General features: G+C 29.2%; 1 protein-coding gene across 1 annotated transcript in view; it reads right to left on the bottom strand.

The window, feature by feature from the left end:
- Nucleotides 1-7,460: 7,460 nt before the first annotated feature.
- LOC122517402 (protein slowmo) overlaps nt 7,461-22,276 on the bottom strand; it is a 26,908-nt gene continuing 12,092 nt past the window's right edge. Inside the window, exons 4-5 of the mRNA XM_043635761.1 lie at nt 8,848-9,021; nt 7,461-7,767 (exon numbers count right to left, since the gene is read on the bottom strand). Of these exons, the coding sequence (XP_043491696.1) occupies nt 7,564-7,767; nt 8,848-9,021 (378 nt within the window). The 3' untranslated portion in view covers nt 7,461-7,563. The remainder of the gene's footprint in view (nt 7,768-8,847; nt 9,022-22,276) is intronic.

Genomic DNA, 22,276 nt, shown 5'->3' with positions numbered 1-22,276 from the left:
ATTTTTTAGGTTATGTTCAAATTAATTATGATGATTCGTTAATTAAAAATTGTTTCATTTCTTAAATTATCTACACATTACTTACTAGATATTGTTTAAAGTGAAAATAAGATTTTTGCTGGAACAACAGCAACAAATTTTTAGAATGTTATATTTAAACTCAATAGTTACTTAAGTTATAATAATACTAATACAATCTAATTATACTTAACACAGTATACCATAATATAACATATTCACAAATATATCATCTCCTATTAGAAATATACTAATTACAATTCATTCTAACAATCAATATGCCAATCCCTATATATAATCCCTATATGCTTACAAACGTACCCCCCTAAAAACAATCTTGAACCTAAATTCCAATCCAGAATCCCCAATTCGATGAACAAATACACCAAATCGCATACCAATCGAGCCCCTTAAAAACCATCCCCTTATATCCCCTAAAATTAATTACATTCTCTCCCAAATCAATGTATTCAAATAATCAATAAACTAACAAAAAGAAAAAGAACCAAATTATTAAACAATCTCCCTTGAATGTTAATATTATCAACCCGCAAGCCCGGAAAGGACCTATCAAAGTGTCTGTTTTCCTTTTGAAATAGGCATTCCAGAAAACTGTCAGATAAAACGAGGCCAATAGTTGTCGATATTCTTGGGTAGAATAGTGTCTAACCGCTTTAATTTACAAAGTCCTCTTCACTATAGGCTGTTACACATCGATCTTTGGACGTTGATTTATCAGCAGGCGGAAAGGAATGGTGGTGGTGGTGGTGGTGGTGGTGGGATTGGTGTGGGAAGATAGGTTGGAAGTTGAGGGGGGTTAGGTTTTGCTAGCAAGTGAATATAAACAGGAGTACCGGGACAGGAAAATCGGGCAACCATCGAAGGCCTGTATTCGAGAAGTGGAAGCAGTACAAAGGGGTCAACCCTCTTTGTGATAGGAAGCTGTCAATATTTGTCTGTGTCCAGTTACACATAGAACAAGGAGAGGAAGAGAGATAGTACGATCAGGAGGAAGAGGAGGAGGGTGAGGAGGATGAGGAGGTAGGAAGGAAGGAAAGGGGTGAGAGGTAGGTGGTCGTGCGATGGACCGTAATGTCATCAATTATCTCTTACATACCATCGAACGAGCCCCCCGTAAAATCGTGCGATTAACTCTATCGTGGTAGACTAAACCTTCAATCCTGTAGTTGTAGTTTAGCAAGCTCATCGACACTCTTTCAACAAGATACCAAACTACCTACCTACCTACCTACCTACCATCTGACTGACCGAGCATTAGCCTACTAATTAGTTGGGTTGATCAAATCCTTTCAATCTCTCCTTTTACTACTAGGTTAATCTTTATCTGTTTGTTAAACAACGAAATTATTTACCATTAGTAGAACTGTGAGTAGTATTGAAATTCGTTTCTCGCAAATAACGATCATTCTCGATCTTGATTATTGTGTTCTACCGATTGTTCGTTGTTGATTAATGACTTGTTTGTACCAATCTTGTCAATTTTCTATTTTACAGTTTGATTTCAATTGAAATCATTTACTAATTTGTAAGTTGAAATTGCCTCTAAAGCGGTTTATTATTATTAAAGCTGATGATTACCTTATACTCTAACGTTAAGTCATAATTTGTATTTAGTTGATTTATATTTACAGGATTGATTGGATTGATCGTGTTCATTCAATTACTCTTACAGGTTTATCTTAATTCCAGTTAATAACTATTTAACACAAATCTAAATAATTTCAAGCTAATGTAACGTTAATCCAAGTTGTTTGAATTGTCTCATATTATTATCTGGTATATTGAGCTTGCTTAAATCATTAAATTTGATTCACCAAATCTTTCCAAATCACACTTACAAATTGATATTGAAGAATCTAATTAAAATCTTACAATTAGTCAATTCTAGTTAATGAAGCTTTGGTTTAAATTATTGTTCAGAAAAATACTTGACAATTATGAAAATTATAATCCTAATTATTATATGATATATTGAACAATTGTATAGAATTAAATTGAATATAACCAAATTCTTGTGATATCATCTTCACAAATAGTTTTATATGATCCTAATTTGATTAGAATCTAAATAATGTCAAGTAATGTTAAAACAAAACTAATATCAAATTGAGAGAGTCCAGAAAACAATTTAATCATTCCCTTCTTCTAAAATTGAATTCAACTATAAATTGTTAAGAATTAAAAATATATAATCCTAATTATTAAATGATATATTGACCAATTGTGTATAATTAAATTGAATATAATCAAATCCTTGTGATATCATTTTCACAAATAGTTTTATATGATTCCAATTTGACTGGAATCTAAATAATGTCAAGTAATGTTAAAACAAAACTAATACCAAGTTGAAGTAATCAGGAAAGCAATATAACAATTCTCTTCTTCTATAATTGAATTCAACTATAAATTGTTAGAAACTAAGAAGATATAATCCTAATTATTAAATGATATATTGACCAATTGTATATAATTAAATTGAATATAATCAAATCCTTGTGATATCATCTTCACAAATAATTTTATATGATTCCAATTTGATTAGAATCTAAATAATGTCAAGTAATGTTAAAGCAAAACTAATACCAAGTCCAGAAAACAATATTCTTCTAAAATTGAATTCAACTATAAATTATTAGGGATTAAAAAGATATAATCCTAATTATTAAATGATATAATGAACAATTGTATATAATTAAATTAAATATAATCAAATCCTTGTAATATCATCTTTACAAATAATTTTATATGATCCCAATTTGATTGTAATCGAAATAATGTCAAGTAATGTTAAAACAAAACTTCTACCAAGTTCAAAAAACAATATAACCATTCCCTTCTTCTAAAATTGAATTCAACTATAAATTGTTAGGAATTAAGAAAATATAATCCTAATTATTATATGATACATTGATGAATTGTATATAGTTAAATTTAATATAATCAAATCCTTGTGATATCATCTTCACAAATAGTTTTATATGATCCCAATTTGAATAGAATTTAAATAATGTCAAGCAGTGTTACAACAAAACTTCTACCAAGTCCAGAAAACAATATAACGAATTCCCTTGTTCTAAAACTGAGTTCAATTGTAAATTGTTAGAGATGATGAAGACAACGACAATGACGGAATGTCGAGATCGATCCTCTTCATCGTCAAATCGATAACAGGCCTACCTTCCTACCTTCCTTCCTCTCTCTCTCTCTCTCTCTTCTCCTCAGCTTCAATTCCACCCTCTCCTTCAGTACTTCCTGCAGTCCCGATCAGTGTGCTAGTAGAAGCCCGAAGCGTGCTTCATCTTCCGCGATTGGAAGTACTCTGATGCTGCTTCCCATCTGGAGTGTCCTTCAGAGGTTCGCGCGGCTAGACAGATAGATTGGAAGAGTGCTGAGGATCGAAGAGGGAAAGCGTATAGATAGGATCGTCAAGATATTCCGATACGCCATATCGAATCGACCATGAAACCGTTTATTCTGACACGCCATTCGATTCGTCTTTTCTATCTTTTATTACCCTTTTTTTTTTTTTAACCTTTTTCTTCATCTTCTTTACTTTTTCTCTTTTTTGCATCGATTTCTTTCTTCTTGTTTTTTTTTTAAGGTTCTTATTTTACACTTGTTTGTATATTCAAACAAGAAAGATTAATGAGGGTAACTTCAAAAAATGGATACTAATATTGTTTTGTTAGTACAGTGTTTACTATAATAAATATATTTGATGTCATATTTGAATAGTTTGGGATTTTATATATTATGTAGATTATTTTAATAATTAATTTGGAATAATTGTTATTTTATAGAATATAATTTTGTGAATGGTAACTTATTATATTAATATTATAGTTAAATATAATTATACTGATATATCGATTAGTCTTTTATATCTTTTATTACTGTTTTCATTTTCCTAATTTTCTTTAAGATTGAAATTTATTATAGTACTATAGTAATTATACTATACAGAGAGAAAAAAAAAAGATTATATTATGTAATAATTATTATTAAATTATACTAAACATGGATAGGTTAATTACTATGATATAATAATTGTATAACAAATATAAATTATATAATAAGTGTAAATTATACTCTATTGCGTATAATAATATAATTATAAAATACTAAAATTGTTTAGTAATTAATATAATAATATTATAAAATAAAAGAGTATAATTTACATTAATATAAATAATATCATAAATTAGAAGTAATATATAATATTAAATATTCGTGTACAAAAATGATATTCACATCTAGGATTAATTAAATAAATAATTACATTTAAATAAATAAATAGCCGGTAATAATTAATTTTATAGATTACCATATATTTTTGTCTCACATTTGTCCATTCTGTGCTTCTTACTCACAATTTTTACGTAAATTAATTTATATTAAATGTGACAGCGACAGAGTTTGTGACAACTAATATCATATTTTGTTTTTTTTTAATCTTTCTTAAATATCATACTTCTATATATATATATCTATATATATTTTTTGCATTTTTTGGTTTTTTATGTTTCATATAAGTAATTTAATATTACTTATCATACTTTAAAACAAATAATTCTCTACAAATTCAATTACATACCATTATTCACTTTTCATTATTTTCCCTTTTCATTTATAAACCGACACAAGGAATACTTTTTCGTGTTTTGTTACTAATACTAAAACTTTATTATTATTATTATTATTATTATTAACTACTATATAAATAAGCATTGCATTGATACTATGCATATTGTTTACGAAATGAAATAAAATTGTTATATATAGAACGATGCGCTTTATACTTTGTTAAATATATTTTGTTGAATAAAATGTTGTGTGGGATGCAACATTTGTTACCAACAAGAGATGATGAATAACGATGAGCCTGAAAGGATTAACAAAAAAAAGAAAACAAAAAAAATAGTTCGACATAAAATAATAGCTCGATTAAAATGTTCCATCGAAAGCTCTTGACTAATTATTTTGTTCTTTTTATTATTTCCTATCTCTTTTTTTTCCTTTTTATTTTATTTTGTGTTTCGTTTTATTTTCTTTCTGTTCGTTTATTATTAATATGCGTGCAAAATTGATAATATGAAACATTTATGATAAAATTATTTAGTGGCGTAAACAACGTGCAGATTCATAATATATATCGATTACGTATTAAATAATACATTTTTTCTTTTAACACGTGTATATATATTATAAATAATATTTTAATTATTATTAATTATTTATCATTATTACATTTATTCGCACAGCTTCATCCTCTTTAAAAATATTTCAATATATTTCTCATCGAATAGAATTATTACCAATTTTTCTTTTCTTCTTCGATTAATCTCACAATTATTCTTGTATCTCTCTGTGTGTGTATGTATGTGAGTGCGTGTTTTTTTTTTCTTTTTTAAAACGATTACAATTATCGAATCATACAAATTTAAACAAAATTTTCCATTTTTCTTATCGACAATTTTTTCATCGATACAAACGATCATTCGATTTCTAACAATGCAAACGAATTCTTTACATGAAAGAATTAGGAGTGGGGGAAGAGTGGAGGGGATAGAAGAGCAAACGACGTAATAAAAATGGAGGAGTGGGGGGGAAGAGGAATTACGAAAACCGATCAATAGAATCGACGATCATAAAACTACGTTTTTATTTTTTGACACACGCGCGATGGAGAAACAACAGAGAGAATAAAAGGGTAAAAGAAAAAAGAAAGAGGGCTGGGTAGGGGGCAGGGGAAGGAAGAAGGAAAGAGAAAGAGAGAGATAAATAGAATGTGACACACATTCACCATGACGTAGTTTAGTTTCTCTCATTCGTACCGGGGACACCTATTTGTTTCCACTCAATGTTTGTTACTCACGAAAGGTGGATCGAGAGAGAAAGAGAGAGAGAGAGAGAGAGATAGAAAATCCCATAAATAATTCATCCTTCATGGGTGTATCTACAAACGCATTTCGCAGGGTTTATTATGCCAAGCGACAATATTGCGGAAACACTATCAGATGATATTAATAGTGTGTATTTATGTGTATGTGTATGTGTGTTGTGTGTAAAAATATGCATTATGTATACATATTTACACATACATATATATATATATATTACTTTACATATGTAAATGCGTAGGGTGAGTCAATAAAATGTTTCTATTTGAAATAATTTGTCAATCATTGTTTTTATCTAATAAATATATATATATTAATTAATTATATGTTTTACATTGAGAGAATGTATATAATTTTATATTTTTTTTTTAGATATATATATATATATCTCATCCTTTTATTTCCAATTTTTGAGTAACCTTGATTTTATTTAAATAAATCTCAATCAATGTTAATAATTCATATAAATAAATAAATATTTTACGATTAATTTTATTAATTAATTTAAAGGAATGCATCGAAAGTGCAATGCAACTTGATTTACTTCTTTTTTGTAATATTTCATTTGTTAATGAAAGTGAGCTAGAGTTATTTAATATAATTGTTATTAAGATCGGCCGGCATGTGTTTAAATCATTTTTATATATTTAGATCCGTGCAAATGAATGAATAAATAATTAAATAAATTTAAATCGTAATAATTTGTGTGTGAGAAAAAAAAAAGCAGAAAAAAGAAAAATTTGTAGAAATATAATCATCGAATTAATTGTACCAATAATATAAACAGTGGATTAATTAAAAAGGGGGTGATGACAGGGGTGGAGTCCAAAAAAAAAATAGAGAAACTAACGAGAAAAATTGAGAGAGATATTATTATTTATTTATTATATATAATACAAAAAGAACAAAATAAACAAATAATAAATCAATTTACAAGTACACCCCGCCCCCCTCCTCGATATCATAATCTTGACTTGACAATTAATCCACTGTTACAATTATCAGCACACCCAAAAAAAAAAAAAAAACAAATAAAAAATTATTATCAAATTGTCACATTTGTCAAAAGGTCTCATCGTGTAACAAAAAAAACACGAAAAAAGAATAAACTGATCTACGTGTTAATTTGACAACCCTAACGTGAAAAAGATCATCCCAGCTGTCATATATTCGCCCTTTTATTATTTTTATTACTTAAAAAAAAATCATATCATTTACAGAGATTTGCACGGAATAAATTAAGAATATCATCCCCCTTCGGAGAATGTGTTTTTAGATAAAAGGCACGGAAGGAAACACCACAATCAAACCCCCCAATTATCGTTGCGAGGTTTGACATCTGGGTTAAAGGGTTTTTCTTTGTAATTTTCTTTTTATTTTGTTTTTTTTTCTTTTTTCTTTTTTTTCTTATTTTTAAGTAATTCGATCCACCTTCTTATTCTCCCCCCTTCCCTTCCCCGTTCCCTTTCTTCTTTTTCTTCTTCTTCATCATCATCTTCTTCTTCTTCTTTCCTTTTCTTTTCATTCTCCTGCTTCTGAACCTTTTATCATCCCCCATCCTAATTCTCTAGTACCTTAATTGAAATCAATTAAAGAGATTGAAGCTAATGCGAAACCATAGCTAAAATTTCGGCATAGATTGGGACGATGGATTACTCGTAAGATTGTGAATCTCGTCGAATGATTTTATGGCACTTTGCAGGTCGTCCATTCCGCGTCTGGTTTTCGTCGTTAAATCGTCGAATTGACGAACCGTTTGACTCAAAAGATCGTCGAATTCTTCTAAATGTAACTTCTCGATGACCCATTCCATTGCTTGACGACCCTGTGCATTCAAATCATAAAACACAACCAAAATAAAGAAAAAAACAATATAATATGATCAGAAAAGTGTGATATTTTGTTTCTTTTTTTATGAACATTTAATTCTAATCAAAATATTATATAATATTCTTTCCCTGATGTTAAAAGTTTTGATAGATTTGATTTAAAATTTCTTTTATGGATGATTTGTATTATATGTGTAGTTCGTAATAGAATAATTATAGTAATTAATTATTTATAATTCAAGTTTTTGTTCAAGTTTGCATCAAAATTATGAATTATAAAAATGATAGTGTTTGCAATATTATTATAATATATTAAATGTAAAAATATATTTTAGGACAAATATTAATTATTATAATTTACAATAATATTATTTATATTACCAGTAGTATTTTTATTTTTAAAAACTATTCTTTGTAATATAATATAAATAATACTACTATACATTAATGTATATTAATATGTGAAAAATATTTATGACCAATCAACGATTGATTGTCACAGCAATAAAAAATAAAATCAAACTAATAGAAATATATACTGATACGAATTTATGATTTTTTCAATTTCACGATGTTATAAAGAATAAATCTTTTTCCCTTATCAACTTTCACTATACTTACTTTTTAGTACACCTTTAGACAAATTTATAATACTACGAAAAAAGAACTCTCCCTCCTGTTTATCTTCCTACCAACCCCTATCATCGAAAACCTTTATTTCCTTTTTATATGCCCATTTAAAAAGATACTTCCTTGGTAATAGGATACTTTAGTAACACCATAAAAAAAAAAAAGAAAAAAAATCCACCTCAAAATCAAAAGATCGAACGAACAGATTTTCAATGTAATTTGATTTTGATCGAACAATGAAAACGTTTCCTTTTTTCTTTTTATAAAAAAAAATCACATTATTGTTCCTAATCCATTGCTGTTTAATTAATTAACATCGTTTGTCATTCTTTGTATAACATTTTGAAAAAAAAATGTATTAAAAATTAATTCCCAAATCATTTATGATTGATAATATTTCTATTAAAATTTGTATCTAATTGTTTATATAAATATATAAAACTCACCATGCCAGAATTAAAACGAATTTTAGATGTTAATAATTCTTCCATGTAATGTGTAAGTGGTACACCGCTAACAGTAACCACAGCTTCCTGTTGGAGTAAAGTTTTTTCTGGATCATTTGGATGAGGTGTATATCTGACAGTCTCATCCACTGCGATGTGATTGCAAAAGGTTAACTGAAAAAGAATAGAAAGAAATGAAATCGTTAGTGTCGGTCGATTAACTTCTCACAATTCTCGTCGTTAGACCGAATCGTTTCGGGGGTTGCTTTTTGGGGTTGGGGGTTGGTGATGCGGTCGCGTTTATATCGACCAGGCAACTACTGTGCAACTAGAAATGGGCTGCTAGGCACAACATCGACCCTTAGTTAGATGGCCACTCGAAATTATCGAGAGATATAGAACATCTTTTTACGAACACGTATAAATATCAATCATCGTTTAATTATCGATCTTTATTAATTAACCATTTAAGTAGTATTTTCTTTTTTTTTTCTTTTTTTTTTCAAAGAATCGATTATTCTTTTATTTTTATTTTTATTTCATTTATAATAATAAATATTATATATATTTAATTTATTTGAATATAATTTTTAATTTAATTTTTAATTGAATTTAAATATCCGATTTGATTTGAATTCATTATGGCGTTCGATGTTGTATCGGATTAATTGTGGCGCCATCTATTTGAATGATTGGCGCCATCTTAATTAAAATGGCACACCAATTACCGCCATATTAAAAAAATGTTATGACATGTTTCTTGACAAACTGTCTGTCATTTGATTAACAATAACCAACAAAAAAAATGCTTATATTATTTAAACAAACAATCGAAATAACAAGTATCACTTTATCGTAAGAAACTTCATATTATATTTACTCGTAAATATATTTCTATGCATATATAAATCGAATTGGACGTTGAAATAAAATGAATAAAAACTAGAATATTTCCAGTCCCTTCTCTTTCCCCCACCCTCCTTTTTTTTTACTAGTAATTTATTCCTAACGCCTAGGTAAAGTGAAAAATTGTTAAGAAAGTATTTTCCTCGCGTACCAAAATGCGTTTATGCTTCGCACGTAGGAAGAAGCAGAAGCGATGTGTTTTCAATAAGGCAATGACATTTTGCGAGTGCATCGTCGACACGATCGGAATATTCTTACATTTGACAAGGAAAATAACTTTTGTATATTTCATATCTGATATTCCTATGGACATTTCTCTTTTTCCTTTATTATTTTTAAATACTTTTTACAAAAGAATATAATATAGTATATTAAATAATAAAGAAAAAAATATTTGTTTATAATAAATACGAATTAAAATGATAAACGAATTTAATTAAACGGTAGACATTAATTTTTTTTTCTTATTCTTATAAATCAAATAAAAAAAAATGTTTATAAGTTATATTAATAAATTAATATACAATTTTGAATATGGCGATAATTGATATGCCATTTTAACTAAGATGGCACCGTTCATTCAAATAGATGGCGCTATAATCCATATATTTTTTTCGATATAAATATTTATAAGATATTTTTTTGAAAGAAAATAATCAATATTACTATTCGTAACAAATCTTAAAAAAAAAAGAAACATTTGTTTTAAAAATGATAATCCATTGAATTTTAATTACATTCAATAAAACTATCGTCATAATCAATTCGAATATTCGTATGAAATGAAAAGAAATCTATCTAGTTTTAAGAAAGGATCAATAAAACTTTATGGATTTTAAATGAACGTCGAATTATTTTCTACTATCGTGTAAAAACAATAAATAGTTACTTGAAATAACACTCAAGAATTTTCTTCCAATCTATAGACTTCAAATATTCCACACAATTGTATTGAATAAACCAAATAAAACCATATCACTATAACCCATCATACCAATTCCAATACTTGAATGGAATAGAAAGATGGTTATCACCATGAGAGACAATCAGTGAATGGGTATTCAAACATGGAATAACTTATGCTTTCATAAGGTATCAACCCATGACAATCCTTTAGAAATAATTTTCAAATTCATTTGTTACATTAAATTATAACAGAATTAGTTCTATAATATATTTAATCACAATTCACACAAATGATTATTAAAAATATAGAATTAAAAATGTCATTAATATAATTGTCATAAAAATTCAAGTACACTGAGTGAATCAGATAAAATAGTATGTTTATAATACATCACACCAATTTCAATACGTAAATAGAATAGAAAGATGAGTAACACACAGTAGAGAACAATCAATGAAATCTATTCTATGATACTGAAAATAGAACGATGCATGAATTCTATGAACTATATGAACTCCAATAATATTTTGAGTACAACTTTTGCATTCCTGAAACATCTAACTAAAAATATAATTAACAGTATGAAAAAAGTGCAATCAATCAAACGTATCTCGAACAAAAAACAATTCATATATTCTTGTAGTACCAATTAAATCTCAACAATCTTTTTCGACAAATGTTCAATACCTTAATCATTAAAATAAGTCACAAGTATCATTGTCATATAAAACCAAATCCCTACAAAAAAAATACCCCACTCAAACAAACACCAATATTCGTATATTTGTATCAATTAAAAAGATATAGAACAGTAAGTATGAGTAATACAATCAATGGAATCGTATCTACGTATATCTCTAGCATTGAACAATCCATGCATTCGTGAGCTACCGTATCAACCCTCGACAATCCACTTGGAAGGGATGGACTTTGAATTCCTCGGTTACACGCATACAGAATGTGTAACGCCTCGAGTGATTCGTCTCGAGGTAGTAAACAATGATACTAAACCGATACTTGTTTAACGAGCACATGCTTACCATATCATCACTATAAAGTTCCAAGGAAATGAACCAACAACCAATCAACCAACCGACATACAAGAAGCAGCAAATGAACAAACAAACAAACAAACAAACAAACAAAAGTATACGGACTGAATTATCAATGAAGAACAAAAGAATTGGAAAAATGTTCACGTATCATTAGGAGATTATACTCCTTCGCCAAACCACCACCTTCTACCTAACATTCCAACCCCTTCCCCATATCTCTCGCTCTCTCTCTCTCTCTCAACAATCTTGGCAATGTAGTGCGAAGCACTGTGGTCGCAGACCCGGAACAATTGAATCGCAGGGGTGCAATGCGTTTCACGGGGAAATTAACGCCCGCGGCATATTGTGGACCCAACGACTGAACGCAGGTTGGTTGGGTTGGAGGAAGATAGGTGGAAGGGTTGAAGAGGAGTGAACGGGGTGAAGGGGGCAAAGTTCGGAGTTAGGGGTTGGGGTGTTGGAGGTTTGTCAAGTAGAGTAGGGAGATGAGGAAGAGAGGGAAATCATCTCTAAAGGGATTGGAGAGGGGGAATGGGGAACCTACCTACCATCACCCTAACACCCCCACTCCTACCTCTTCCAAACCTACGCGTTCTGCCATATTGGCAATCAGTGAAGCCAACTGTGTTACACACAACGCGAGAATATCTACCGTCCTGTTTCATCATTACCAACACCGTCGTCGTCGTTGTTTTGTCGTCTCACGTTTCGTTTTCTCTTTTTTTTTTTTTTTTTTTTCTCACCTTTTATTCTCGTCTCATCGCCTAAAGCTCATCGTCATCCAGGTATATTATTTTCTCTTTTATATTTTTCAATCGGGATACATGGATGCGTGTATTTGTATAAAAAAAAAAAGAAAAAAAGAAGAAAAAAAAGGAAAATCGAAGAAATATTCGAATACTTTTTTTTTAATTGATGCAATTGTTTTTTTTTCTTTTTTTTTCTCTTTTATTGTATCACATTGTTTATACGTCTCTATGTGTGTGTAACGTGTGGATGCAATTTTATTAATATTTTTTTTTTCATGCAATATTTTAGATTTTTTTGTTTTAATATGTTGCGTTACGTTCAACTGTGCAATGTTTTTTTTTTTCTTCTTTTTTTTGTTTTGTTCTTTTTTCTTTTTTATTTATATTTCTCACGTAAATCTCTTTACTCACATGCAGGACAAAATAATTCACAAATGTAAATTTAATCTAATGCATTTTACTTTCTTTTTTATTTCTTTTTTTTTTATTTTTTTTTTCAAGTTTTGTTCTCGTGCTCGTCCGGGAAAAATTCGTTAAAAAATAGAAAAGAAAGAGGGGGAAGAAAAAAAACAAAACCCTTCAAAAAAATACATTTAACGTCAACAATTTGCGAAAGAAACTTTTCGGACAACGTGCGATACGTCGATATAAAAAATATTTGAGATAAAAAAGAAAATAAAAATTATATGCATCCGAATATTTATCCGAAATACAATTTTACACCATTGTCGAAAAATGTAATATCCAAGAGTCAAAAAAAAAAAGAAAGTAATTAATTTTCTGAAAAAAAATGTACTAATAATTTTAAATAATTTTCGTTAATAATTTCATGAAGAAGATAATAAATAAGAGAAAGAAAAAACTATTCGTGAGGAGGATAAAGAGGAGGAGGAGGAGGAGGAAGAGGGGGTAGAGGGTAGGGAGGAAAAAAGAAAAAAAGAAAAGAAATGAAATAAATAAATATAAATCACAAGGGATCACGTGTTTAAAAGAAAGAAATGGAAGAAACTTGGTTTGAGAGACTACCCCGGTCGTATTTAATCTTCTTCCCGTAAGTAGTATCTACGAAATACATACTATGATTCTTTTACGCTCGAGATAAATCCTTTTTCCGACGGAAAATGCCTTGGAAAGTTTCCTCGCAATATCACCGACCTAACCGTGGCTTCTCTTGAACAACGAGCTACCTAATCTCCTTCAAGAAATAAGAAAGAAAGAGAGAGAGAGAGTTTTCATCGACGAGGTGAAAAGATGAAGAATAGACTAAAGTATAAAACAGTGGAAAAGAGTAGAATTAAGAAAAAGAAAAAGAAAAAAAGACAAAATTCGGCATGAATGTTAAGACAAACTCAAAAAAGAAAAAATGAAAATCTTAAAATTTTGTTCTTTTGAATAAAAATAAAAAAATTAAAAATTAAATAAATTAAATAAGAAATTTTTAAGGATTCGATAAACCAAAAAGAGAAAGCATGAACGAGTAAAGTAAATTATAAAATAAGAGAAGAGAAAGAAAATTCGATAAAGACGTATGGAATCTGAGCTTTGTTTTGTTTAAATAAAAAATTAAAAAGAAATAAATTAAATACGAAATTTTTAAGGATTCGATAAACCAAAAAGAGAAAGCACGAACGAGTAGAGTAAATTCGATGGAGATGTACGGAATCTGAGCTTTGTTTTGTTTAAATAAAAATACAAAATAAGGGGGGGAAAAAATTAAATATGAAATGTTAAAAGTTAAAGAAAATAAAAAGGAAAGAAAAATAAAGACCAACAGGAGTTACGAATCGGACAGAAATTAAAATACGAAAATTGAAAATAAAATGAAATGAAAAGATAGGTGGTAAAGAAAGATTGTAAATTGAAAACGCATGCAGAACAATAATCGAATATAGAGAAGATCGAACACGAGTGGTGTGCTATTTAAAAAAAAATAAAAAAGAAAAAAAGTAGATCCTATCAAGTTTTCCACCTATACATGTGTGTGTGTGATAAAAGGATTACGAAAGAAATGAAAAAAAAAAAAACAAAAATAGTTCGTTAAAGGATGAAATTTCGCTTAAAATTTTCATTCGAAATTCTTTAAGTAATTTTCGGCCAATCCGAATCGAAAGAAAAAAAACAAACAAAGAAAAGAACGAACGCAAGGGTAAAGAATAAATGTTAGGATGCATAAAACGAGAGAGAGAGAGAAAACGTAATTTAATCGCATGAAGAAAAAACCGTGCAGATCCTACCCCCACTCCTACTCAAACTCTCACTCCCACTCCAACTCCCATCCCCCACCACCATCGATCGAGCTGCTCACAGTTTGGCCATAGCAACGTCGATCGGGGGAAAGTAAGTAATTAATTTCTGTTCTATTTCTGTCTCTTATTCACTCATTCGTTAACTCAACTTTTACTAGGCGCGAACGAAAAAGGGAGAATGAGAAAAAGAAAGAAAGAAAGAGAGAAAGAAAGAAAGAGAGAAAAAGAGAGAGTGTACCGATGCATCGGTTAATTGAAATTTTGCTCGTCAACCGCGCGTGCAAACCACTGTTTGCCAATCCCTCAACCTTCACAGCACCAACACCAACCAACCAACACCAACCAACACCAACATCAACCAACCAATACCGACACCAGTAATAGTAGCAGTTGCAGTAACAGTAACAGTACCAACACACCATCAACAGTATCACCAACACTACCAGTAATAGTAGATGTAGTAAATGTAGAAGTAGTATCAACACAACCACCAACCAACAGCATCACTACCACAAGTAATAGTAGCTGTAAGAGTAGCTTGCAAGCAGCAGCAGCAGCAGCAATCCTCGCCACGTTTGCTTTTCATTTATCGCAGCGTTGCGGTGCCGACTGGGCACAGCAGAATGACCACATCACGGGGAATAGTACGTGGTTTCGAAAAAAAAAAAAAAAAAAAAAAAAACTGCCGAATTTGTAAATCGTACCATCATACTTTCTGACTATACACTTTACACTTTTATAAAAGTTTATCGTACTAAAAAAAAAAGAAAGAAAAGAATATAATAATCATCCTCATGTTTTATTCTCACTCCAACAAATTTTGATTTTAGTTTCTGGGTTTTTGGAGAGCTTGGGGGAGGGGGGATTTTTCAGTTCGCATTTAAATTTTTAGAAACGAAATTAATCGTAAAAGCTAATGAAATTGTTCCTAAGAAACGTACACTACCTATCCTATTTTTCACACATATACGTGTACACATATTATAATTTGTTAATTAATATAATAAATATATTATAGTTAATAATTTTATAATTAACACATAGTATAATTTTATGTTATGTCTGGAAGAATACAAAATGAATAAGTTGAAATGTTGATGAACAAAATTCAATATTGATTCGAATATCGTTTTTAAGAAATATGCTAAAATAAAACTTGCTAAAATAAAACTTGCTAAAATATAAAGAGTATTATTAATAAATAAAATTTAAAATTATAACGTTCTGATTTTCCTGTAATATAAATAGAATGTATTAAAGTATTAAAATAATTGTTTAATTAATCGAAGGAAATGTGTATTGTAGTTTAAAAGCACGAAATATAAGTTTGAAGTACCATCCCCTTCGAAATTCACTGTTTAACTGAGTCATTGTCCACTATCAAATTTCTTTTATTAAATGTTGTTTATGTGACTTCCCGAAAAAGGAAATCCTATTTATTATGAATATTATTCCCGATATACACATGGGCAACTTTCGAAAAGTCATATAAACAACATTTAATTAAAGAACAGAGGACAACGACCCTGTTTAATTGTGGATTTCGAAGAGGACGGTTCATAGATCATATTTTTCGAACTTTTAAACAACAATAGACACTTCTATCGATTAATTAACAATTATTTTAATAATCTAATACACTTTCTTTATATTTCAAATTGTTTAAATATATATTCATTGGTTTAAACATTACACACACACATATCTATTAACATATTTTTAATGTTAAATAATTGCATAAAAATGAAAAATACTTAAATTAGAACGTTATAATTTTTATTTATTATTTATTACGAATATTCTCGTTACACAGGTGCGCAACTTTTGAAAAGTCATATAAACAACATTTAATAAAAGAAATTTCATAGTGGACAATGACTCAGTTCAACGGTAGATTTCGAAAGGAACGGTCCTTCAAATTTATATTCCGTGCTTTTAAACAACAATAGACACTTCTATCGATTAATTAACAATCATTTAAAATCTGTCGGTTACTCTAATGTATTCTATTAATATTTAAGATTATTTAAACTAAAATACATTTGTTTTAACGTTCCAGATCAATTATGATTTTAAATTGAATATTTTCATTTAAAATATCAGATCGAAATCGAATTTAATATTCAATATATATTATTAACAAAAGTATGTCATTTTTAAACAAATTTACTTTATATTATTCTTACTTAATAGAATTATTATTAGAATTATTATTATTATTAATAGTAGTAGTAGTAGTAATATTAAAGAGAGCCGGTTATAACTTGAACTTAATAGGCCTTCTTCAGCATATATTCGCGAATAATTAGCATCGGCGCATAATTGAAAGGACTTTGCGAATCTGACTAGAGGTAGCATTGTTCATCGAAGTGTGTTCCCGATTCGCCATACCATTTGATGCCTCGAGAGGATGACTAAACGAGAGGAGAGTATGAGAGAGGAATAGGTTACCAACTGAGTGAGTGAGTGAATGAGTGAGTGCCTGAATCCCCAAATCTACGACGATTCATAGCCCCAAGCTGGATCTATCCTTGATGTGCAATTCGGTATAGGCGTTCTACCATCTCTATCTATCTATCTATCTATCTATCTATCTATCTATCTAACTAACTATCCAGCTATTTATCTTCTGCTATCTCACTTCCTCTTCTTGGTCTTTCTACCTGTTTGATGTAACAGTGTGTCCCCCACTCATTGTCCAACTCACTCAGTTACTCAGTTACTCACTTATTCGTTCATTCATTTAACATCTATCTTTCACTGTTTATCTATCTATCTAACTGTCTGTCTGTCTGTCTCTCTGTCTGTCTCTCTCTTGCGGTAATCGTCGATTTTAGCGGATTTCAGCAGATAGAGAATCGCATGCTGGCAAATCCGTATTAGATCGTGTAAACGAGAGCTTCGTATCTACCTCTAACACACTCGAATCATCCAAACCACCCCCCTTCCTCCCCCTTCTCCTCTTTCTTCCACCTGCTACCCATTTCTCTCTCTCTCTCTCTTTCTGTTACAGTCTACTTATCTATTTATCTATCTATCTCTATCTCTATCTATTCATCTGCTCTTTTATTCAACTTCTGATGATATTACCTAATACATCTGCAGAATTCGTTTAAGTATCAGTTCAGTCGAACGGTTGAACCATATTTAGGTCATATCTATGATTCACTTTGACGTATTATTTGTTAGTTTATATACATAGTAATTATAAAGTTAATATATAGTATCTCTTCTTATTATTATTATTATTAGGACTTCATCTTGTCATATATATTAGTTATACAGTTCCTTCCCTCTGTTCTAGGGCGTTTGTTGATCTTGTGATGATCGTCCAGCTTTCGTGTAACCCTTTTTTCGGGGTCTTCAAGGTTTTTTTTTTTTTTTTCATTTTCATTGCGTGTGCCTTTCTTCCTTGTTGTGTCGTCATCGTTGTATCCGTCCAATCTAAGGTTCTATTACTAATTCCAGGAGCATTTTTATTGTTTTTTACCGAGGGTAGATTGCTAGCCTCATCCCCGAACCCTCCTCCTCCTCCTTTTGTCTGGGTTTGGGACCAGTTAGGTATTAACTAGGTGGAGGAATCTTGGTGTCAAGCAGCACCTCGGCCGTTTTTTTTCCTCAAGCAGGTCACCCATCCAAGTACTAATCGTACTCAGCGCTGCTTGACTTAAATGATCGAGCGGGAGCTCGTGCTGCCACCGTGCCACGGCCGTTGACAATATATAGTATGTATATTAGAAAAATAATATATAGTAATTATAAAAATTAATTTTTTTAATTAAAAAATATTTTCAAATATAATTATTATAAATTAAATGATTTTGTTTCAAAGAAATATAATTTTATAATTACTATAATATATAGTAATAATAATAGAAATAATATATAGTAATTATAAAAATTAAATGTTTTAATTAAAATATATTTTCAAATATAATTATTATAAATTAAATGATTTTGTTTCAAAGAAATATAATTTTATAATTACTATAATATATAGTAATAATATTAGAAATAATATATAGTAATTATAAAAATTAAATGTTTTAATTAAAACATATTTTCAAATATAATTATTATAAATTAAAAGATTTTGTTTCAAAGAAATATAATTTTATAATTACTATAATATATATATAACTGGATTCGATTTAAATAAATGATATTCCTTTAATGTATGAAATAGTCACGTGGTATAATAAATTATTTTTATTATTATTAAGAAACGGTGATAGAAAATATGAATTGAATAATTAGCTCGTTACATTTATTTTTGTTCATTAACAAAAATAGAAATAATTATTCGTCATATTCTTTAATGAATTTTTCTATTTTTGCATTGATTTTTTTTAATAATCTCATGATTAGTGCGATTATTAAGGAAAAAAGACCAAAAAGTCTAACCGAAGTGATGAAATAAAATCTTCATCACTGATTAAACAGATTTATTTAATTTGTATAAAAAAATCTCCCATAATCAAAATAATAATAATAATAACAGCGATAAATACTAACATATTTTTAAAATGATGATGCGAACTAAACACACAACTTTAATCAACCCTTCATCCTAAAAAGTATCAATGAAAATGTTCGAAGAATTAAAACAAAACAAAACAAAAAAAATAAAATGGTAGAGGAAGGGGTTTTTAAAAAACCTTTTTCTTTTAGTTTTCCCACCCCCTTTCACCCTTCCTTCCTTCCTTCCTTTCTTTTCTTTCTTTTCTTACTTTCTTTCCCTAAAATTGGATGGAAGTATTATCGCTAAGTTTGAACGAGTGCGTTATTCTTTCTACGAGCATTTAACACGAAACCAAAGTTCCGTTTGGGTTTTAGGCTGACTCTGGCTGGTCGGTTTGGTTTGGTTTGGTTTGGTTGGTTAGTTGGTTGGTTGGGTTGGTTTGGTTGATTTGGTTGGCTAGCTCGAGTTCACGGTTTCTCTTTCTCTCTCTCTTTCTCTCTCTCTCTCTCTCTCTCTCTTTCGTTAAGAGTCACGGAACGAGTGCTTTGAGATGAAATTCGTATTTTCAATATAGAACAAAGTGCCGGAGGATTAGACGAGGCATTTCCGTATCTGCATAAAGATAAAAGGGCAAAAGGGCATTGAATAATACATGGGAGAAAGGTATTACCTCCTAAAGGGACTTTCGTAATCGAGTAAATGTCGAAAACATAAGTTGATATCACACAGATCTACGTACATACATCATATACATATATACACATACACATACACGTATACGTACAGAATAATGATAGGATAATATCAATGAAAATATATTTTATCATGATCATATTCAAAATAATATACGAATGATTTTAATTCAAAAACTTAACACTCCGTTTTGTATCCTATCCGTATATTTTACTTTTCAAATATTAATTATTAAATTGTTATTATTAAAGATTGTGAAATTAAAATTTGTCTCGTGATCCTCATTTTTATGAACAATTTTTTATATATATATTATATATATTTCGTTGTATATTATTTTATTTTATTTTATTTTATTATATTATATTATATTATTATATTATATTATATTATATTATATTATATTATATTATATTATATTTTATTTTATTTTATTTCATTTTAGTTTATTATATTTTATTTTATTTCATTTTAGTGTTTATTTTTTTTTATTTTATTTTATTTTATTTTTTTTTATTTTATTTTATTTTTTTTTATTTTATTTTATTATTTATATTCACCGTTGTTACTCATTTTATTCTGAAAATGTTAACCCTTGCAATATAAAAATAATACTACACGTTTCACGTGTGAAAGAATACAAATGTTTCTTACGTGGTTCTATTATTTTAATACCACAATACATTATATTATATTCTTCAATATAAATTTATAATTAATAATAATAATATATAATTTAATAATATATAATAATATATATAATAATTTAAATTCTTTTTCCATTTGAAATTGATTTTAACTATACGAAAAAAAGAACAAAAATTAAGACAATTTTAATAGGTTTGATAAGAGTTCATAAAAGAAAAAGAAAAAAAAAAAACTATCGTCGAGTCACACTAGGAGCGTAGAAAAAAAAAAAAGAAATCTAAGTTAAAAATTGAATTACAAATATTTTTAAGCACCTATCGATCGAATTTAACTAACAAAAATCTGACGTAGAAATAAACCTCCTCCTCCTCCTCCTACTCCTCCCCCAATGACAAAAATAAAACAACAAAAAAAGTATGTGGATTCTTGTTCTGCTGTGGTTTCAAAAAAAAAAAAAAAAAATCTCCCATACGTACGTTTCGGACGAACGAACGAACAGGAGGAAAAAAAATAAAAAGAAAGAAAGAAATAGAGAGAGGAGGGTAATAAATTTAACGAAGGTACGCAGTTTAAAAAAAAAAAAAAATAGAAAATAAAATAAAAAAAAAAAAAGAAAAAAAAAAAAAAATACAGAGGAAGTGAGAGAAAGAGAAAGAGGAGATACTTTAAACGAAAATACACTGTGATGTCGTTACCAGCCATTTTTCAAAAGTGTCGCATAAAAAAATGAAAGCTGAAAACAAAAAAAAAACACACACCCAGACCGAACAACCACCCCCTTGCCACCACCGTCACTGCTGCCACCCCGCACAAAAAAAACAACATCCCTCAAAAAAAAAAAAAAAAACAGAAAAAAAAAGGAAAATAAAAAAGGAGGAAAAAATGTTTTCTCTACCCTCCTCCTCCCCCTCCTCCTCCTCCTCCTCTCATCTCACTCACAAAATGGACGATGTCACAGAACATTGGCATATACTGGACTAGCTTAAACAGGATCAACGATGATACCTAGATCCGAGAAAGAGGTTGAAGAGAAGAGTGTGAAGGGGGAAGAGGAGAAGTACGGGGATGGGGATGAGGAGATGAGGGGAGGTGAAGGGGGAAAGGTGTTAAAAGTCGAGGAGAGGATATACGTTGTCCGACACGTCGCTTCACTCACTTTGAAGTTACCATTTTTTTATTAAGCCGACCACCAGCACGCCATGCACCACTAAACCACCCCACTCTCATCCCCCTACCACCATAATATTTCAATCAATTTGGAGGGTGGGGGCAAAATAGTGTCCCGTTAGATTTTTGCACGTGACAAAATTCATTGGTTGGTTAATAATTATTCCGCGTGATATTAATTTCAGAGAGAGAAATATATATATATATAAATAAATTAATAATAAATAAATATTATATATATATATATTATATATAATAATATATAATATATTATAAAATATATATATAATAAATATATAATAATATATATAATAATTATATAATATATATATAGATATGTAATAAATATATATTTGGATTCGATTTAAATCAACGCGAATATTTTTGAATATCAATTTACCTCTACCCCCCGCCATCTCACCACACCCCCACACCTCCCTATTCCCGGCGGGGTTGAATTAGACTGGAGAGAGTTTGAAACGATTGAAAGAAAATTTGTTAAGTTTACATATTTAATACGCGAAAGATGAAACATTTCTTTCCTACTTTTTTAAATATCCTACACACATATATAGATATAGATTTATTTAAATATT

The sequence above is a fragment of the Polistes fuscatus genome, unplaced genomic scaffold (assembly GCF_010416935.1).
Source record: "Polistes fuscatus isolate 324 unplaced genomic scaffold, CU_Pfus_HIC Scaffold20, whole genome shotgun sequence".
Lineage (NCBI taxonomy): Eukaryota > Metazoa > Arthropoda > Insecta > Hymenoptera > Vespidae > Polistes > Polistes fuscatus.
The sequence above is the reverse complement of the archived record's forward strand: the minus strand, read 5'-3'. Positions and strand labels throughout refer to the sequence as shown.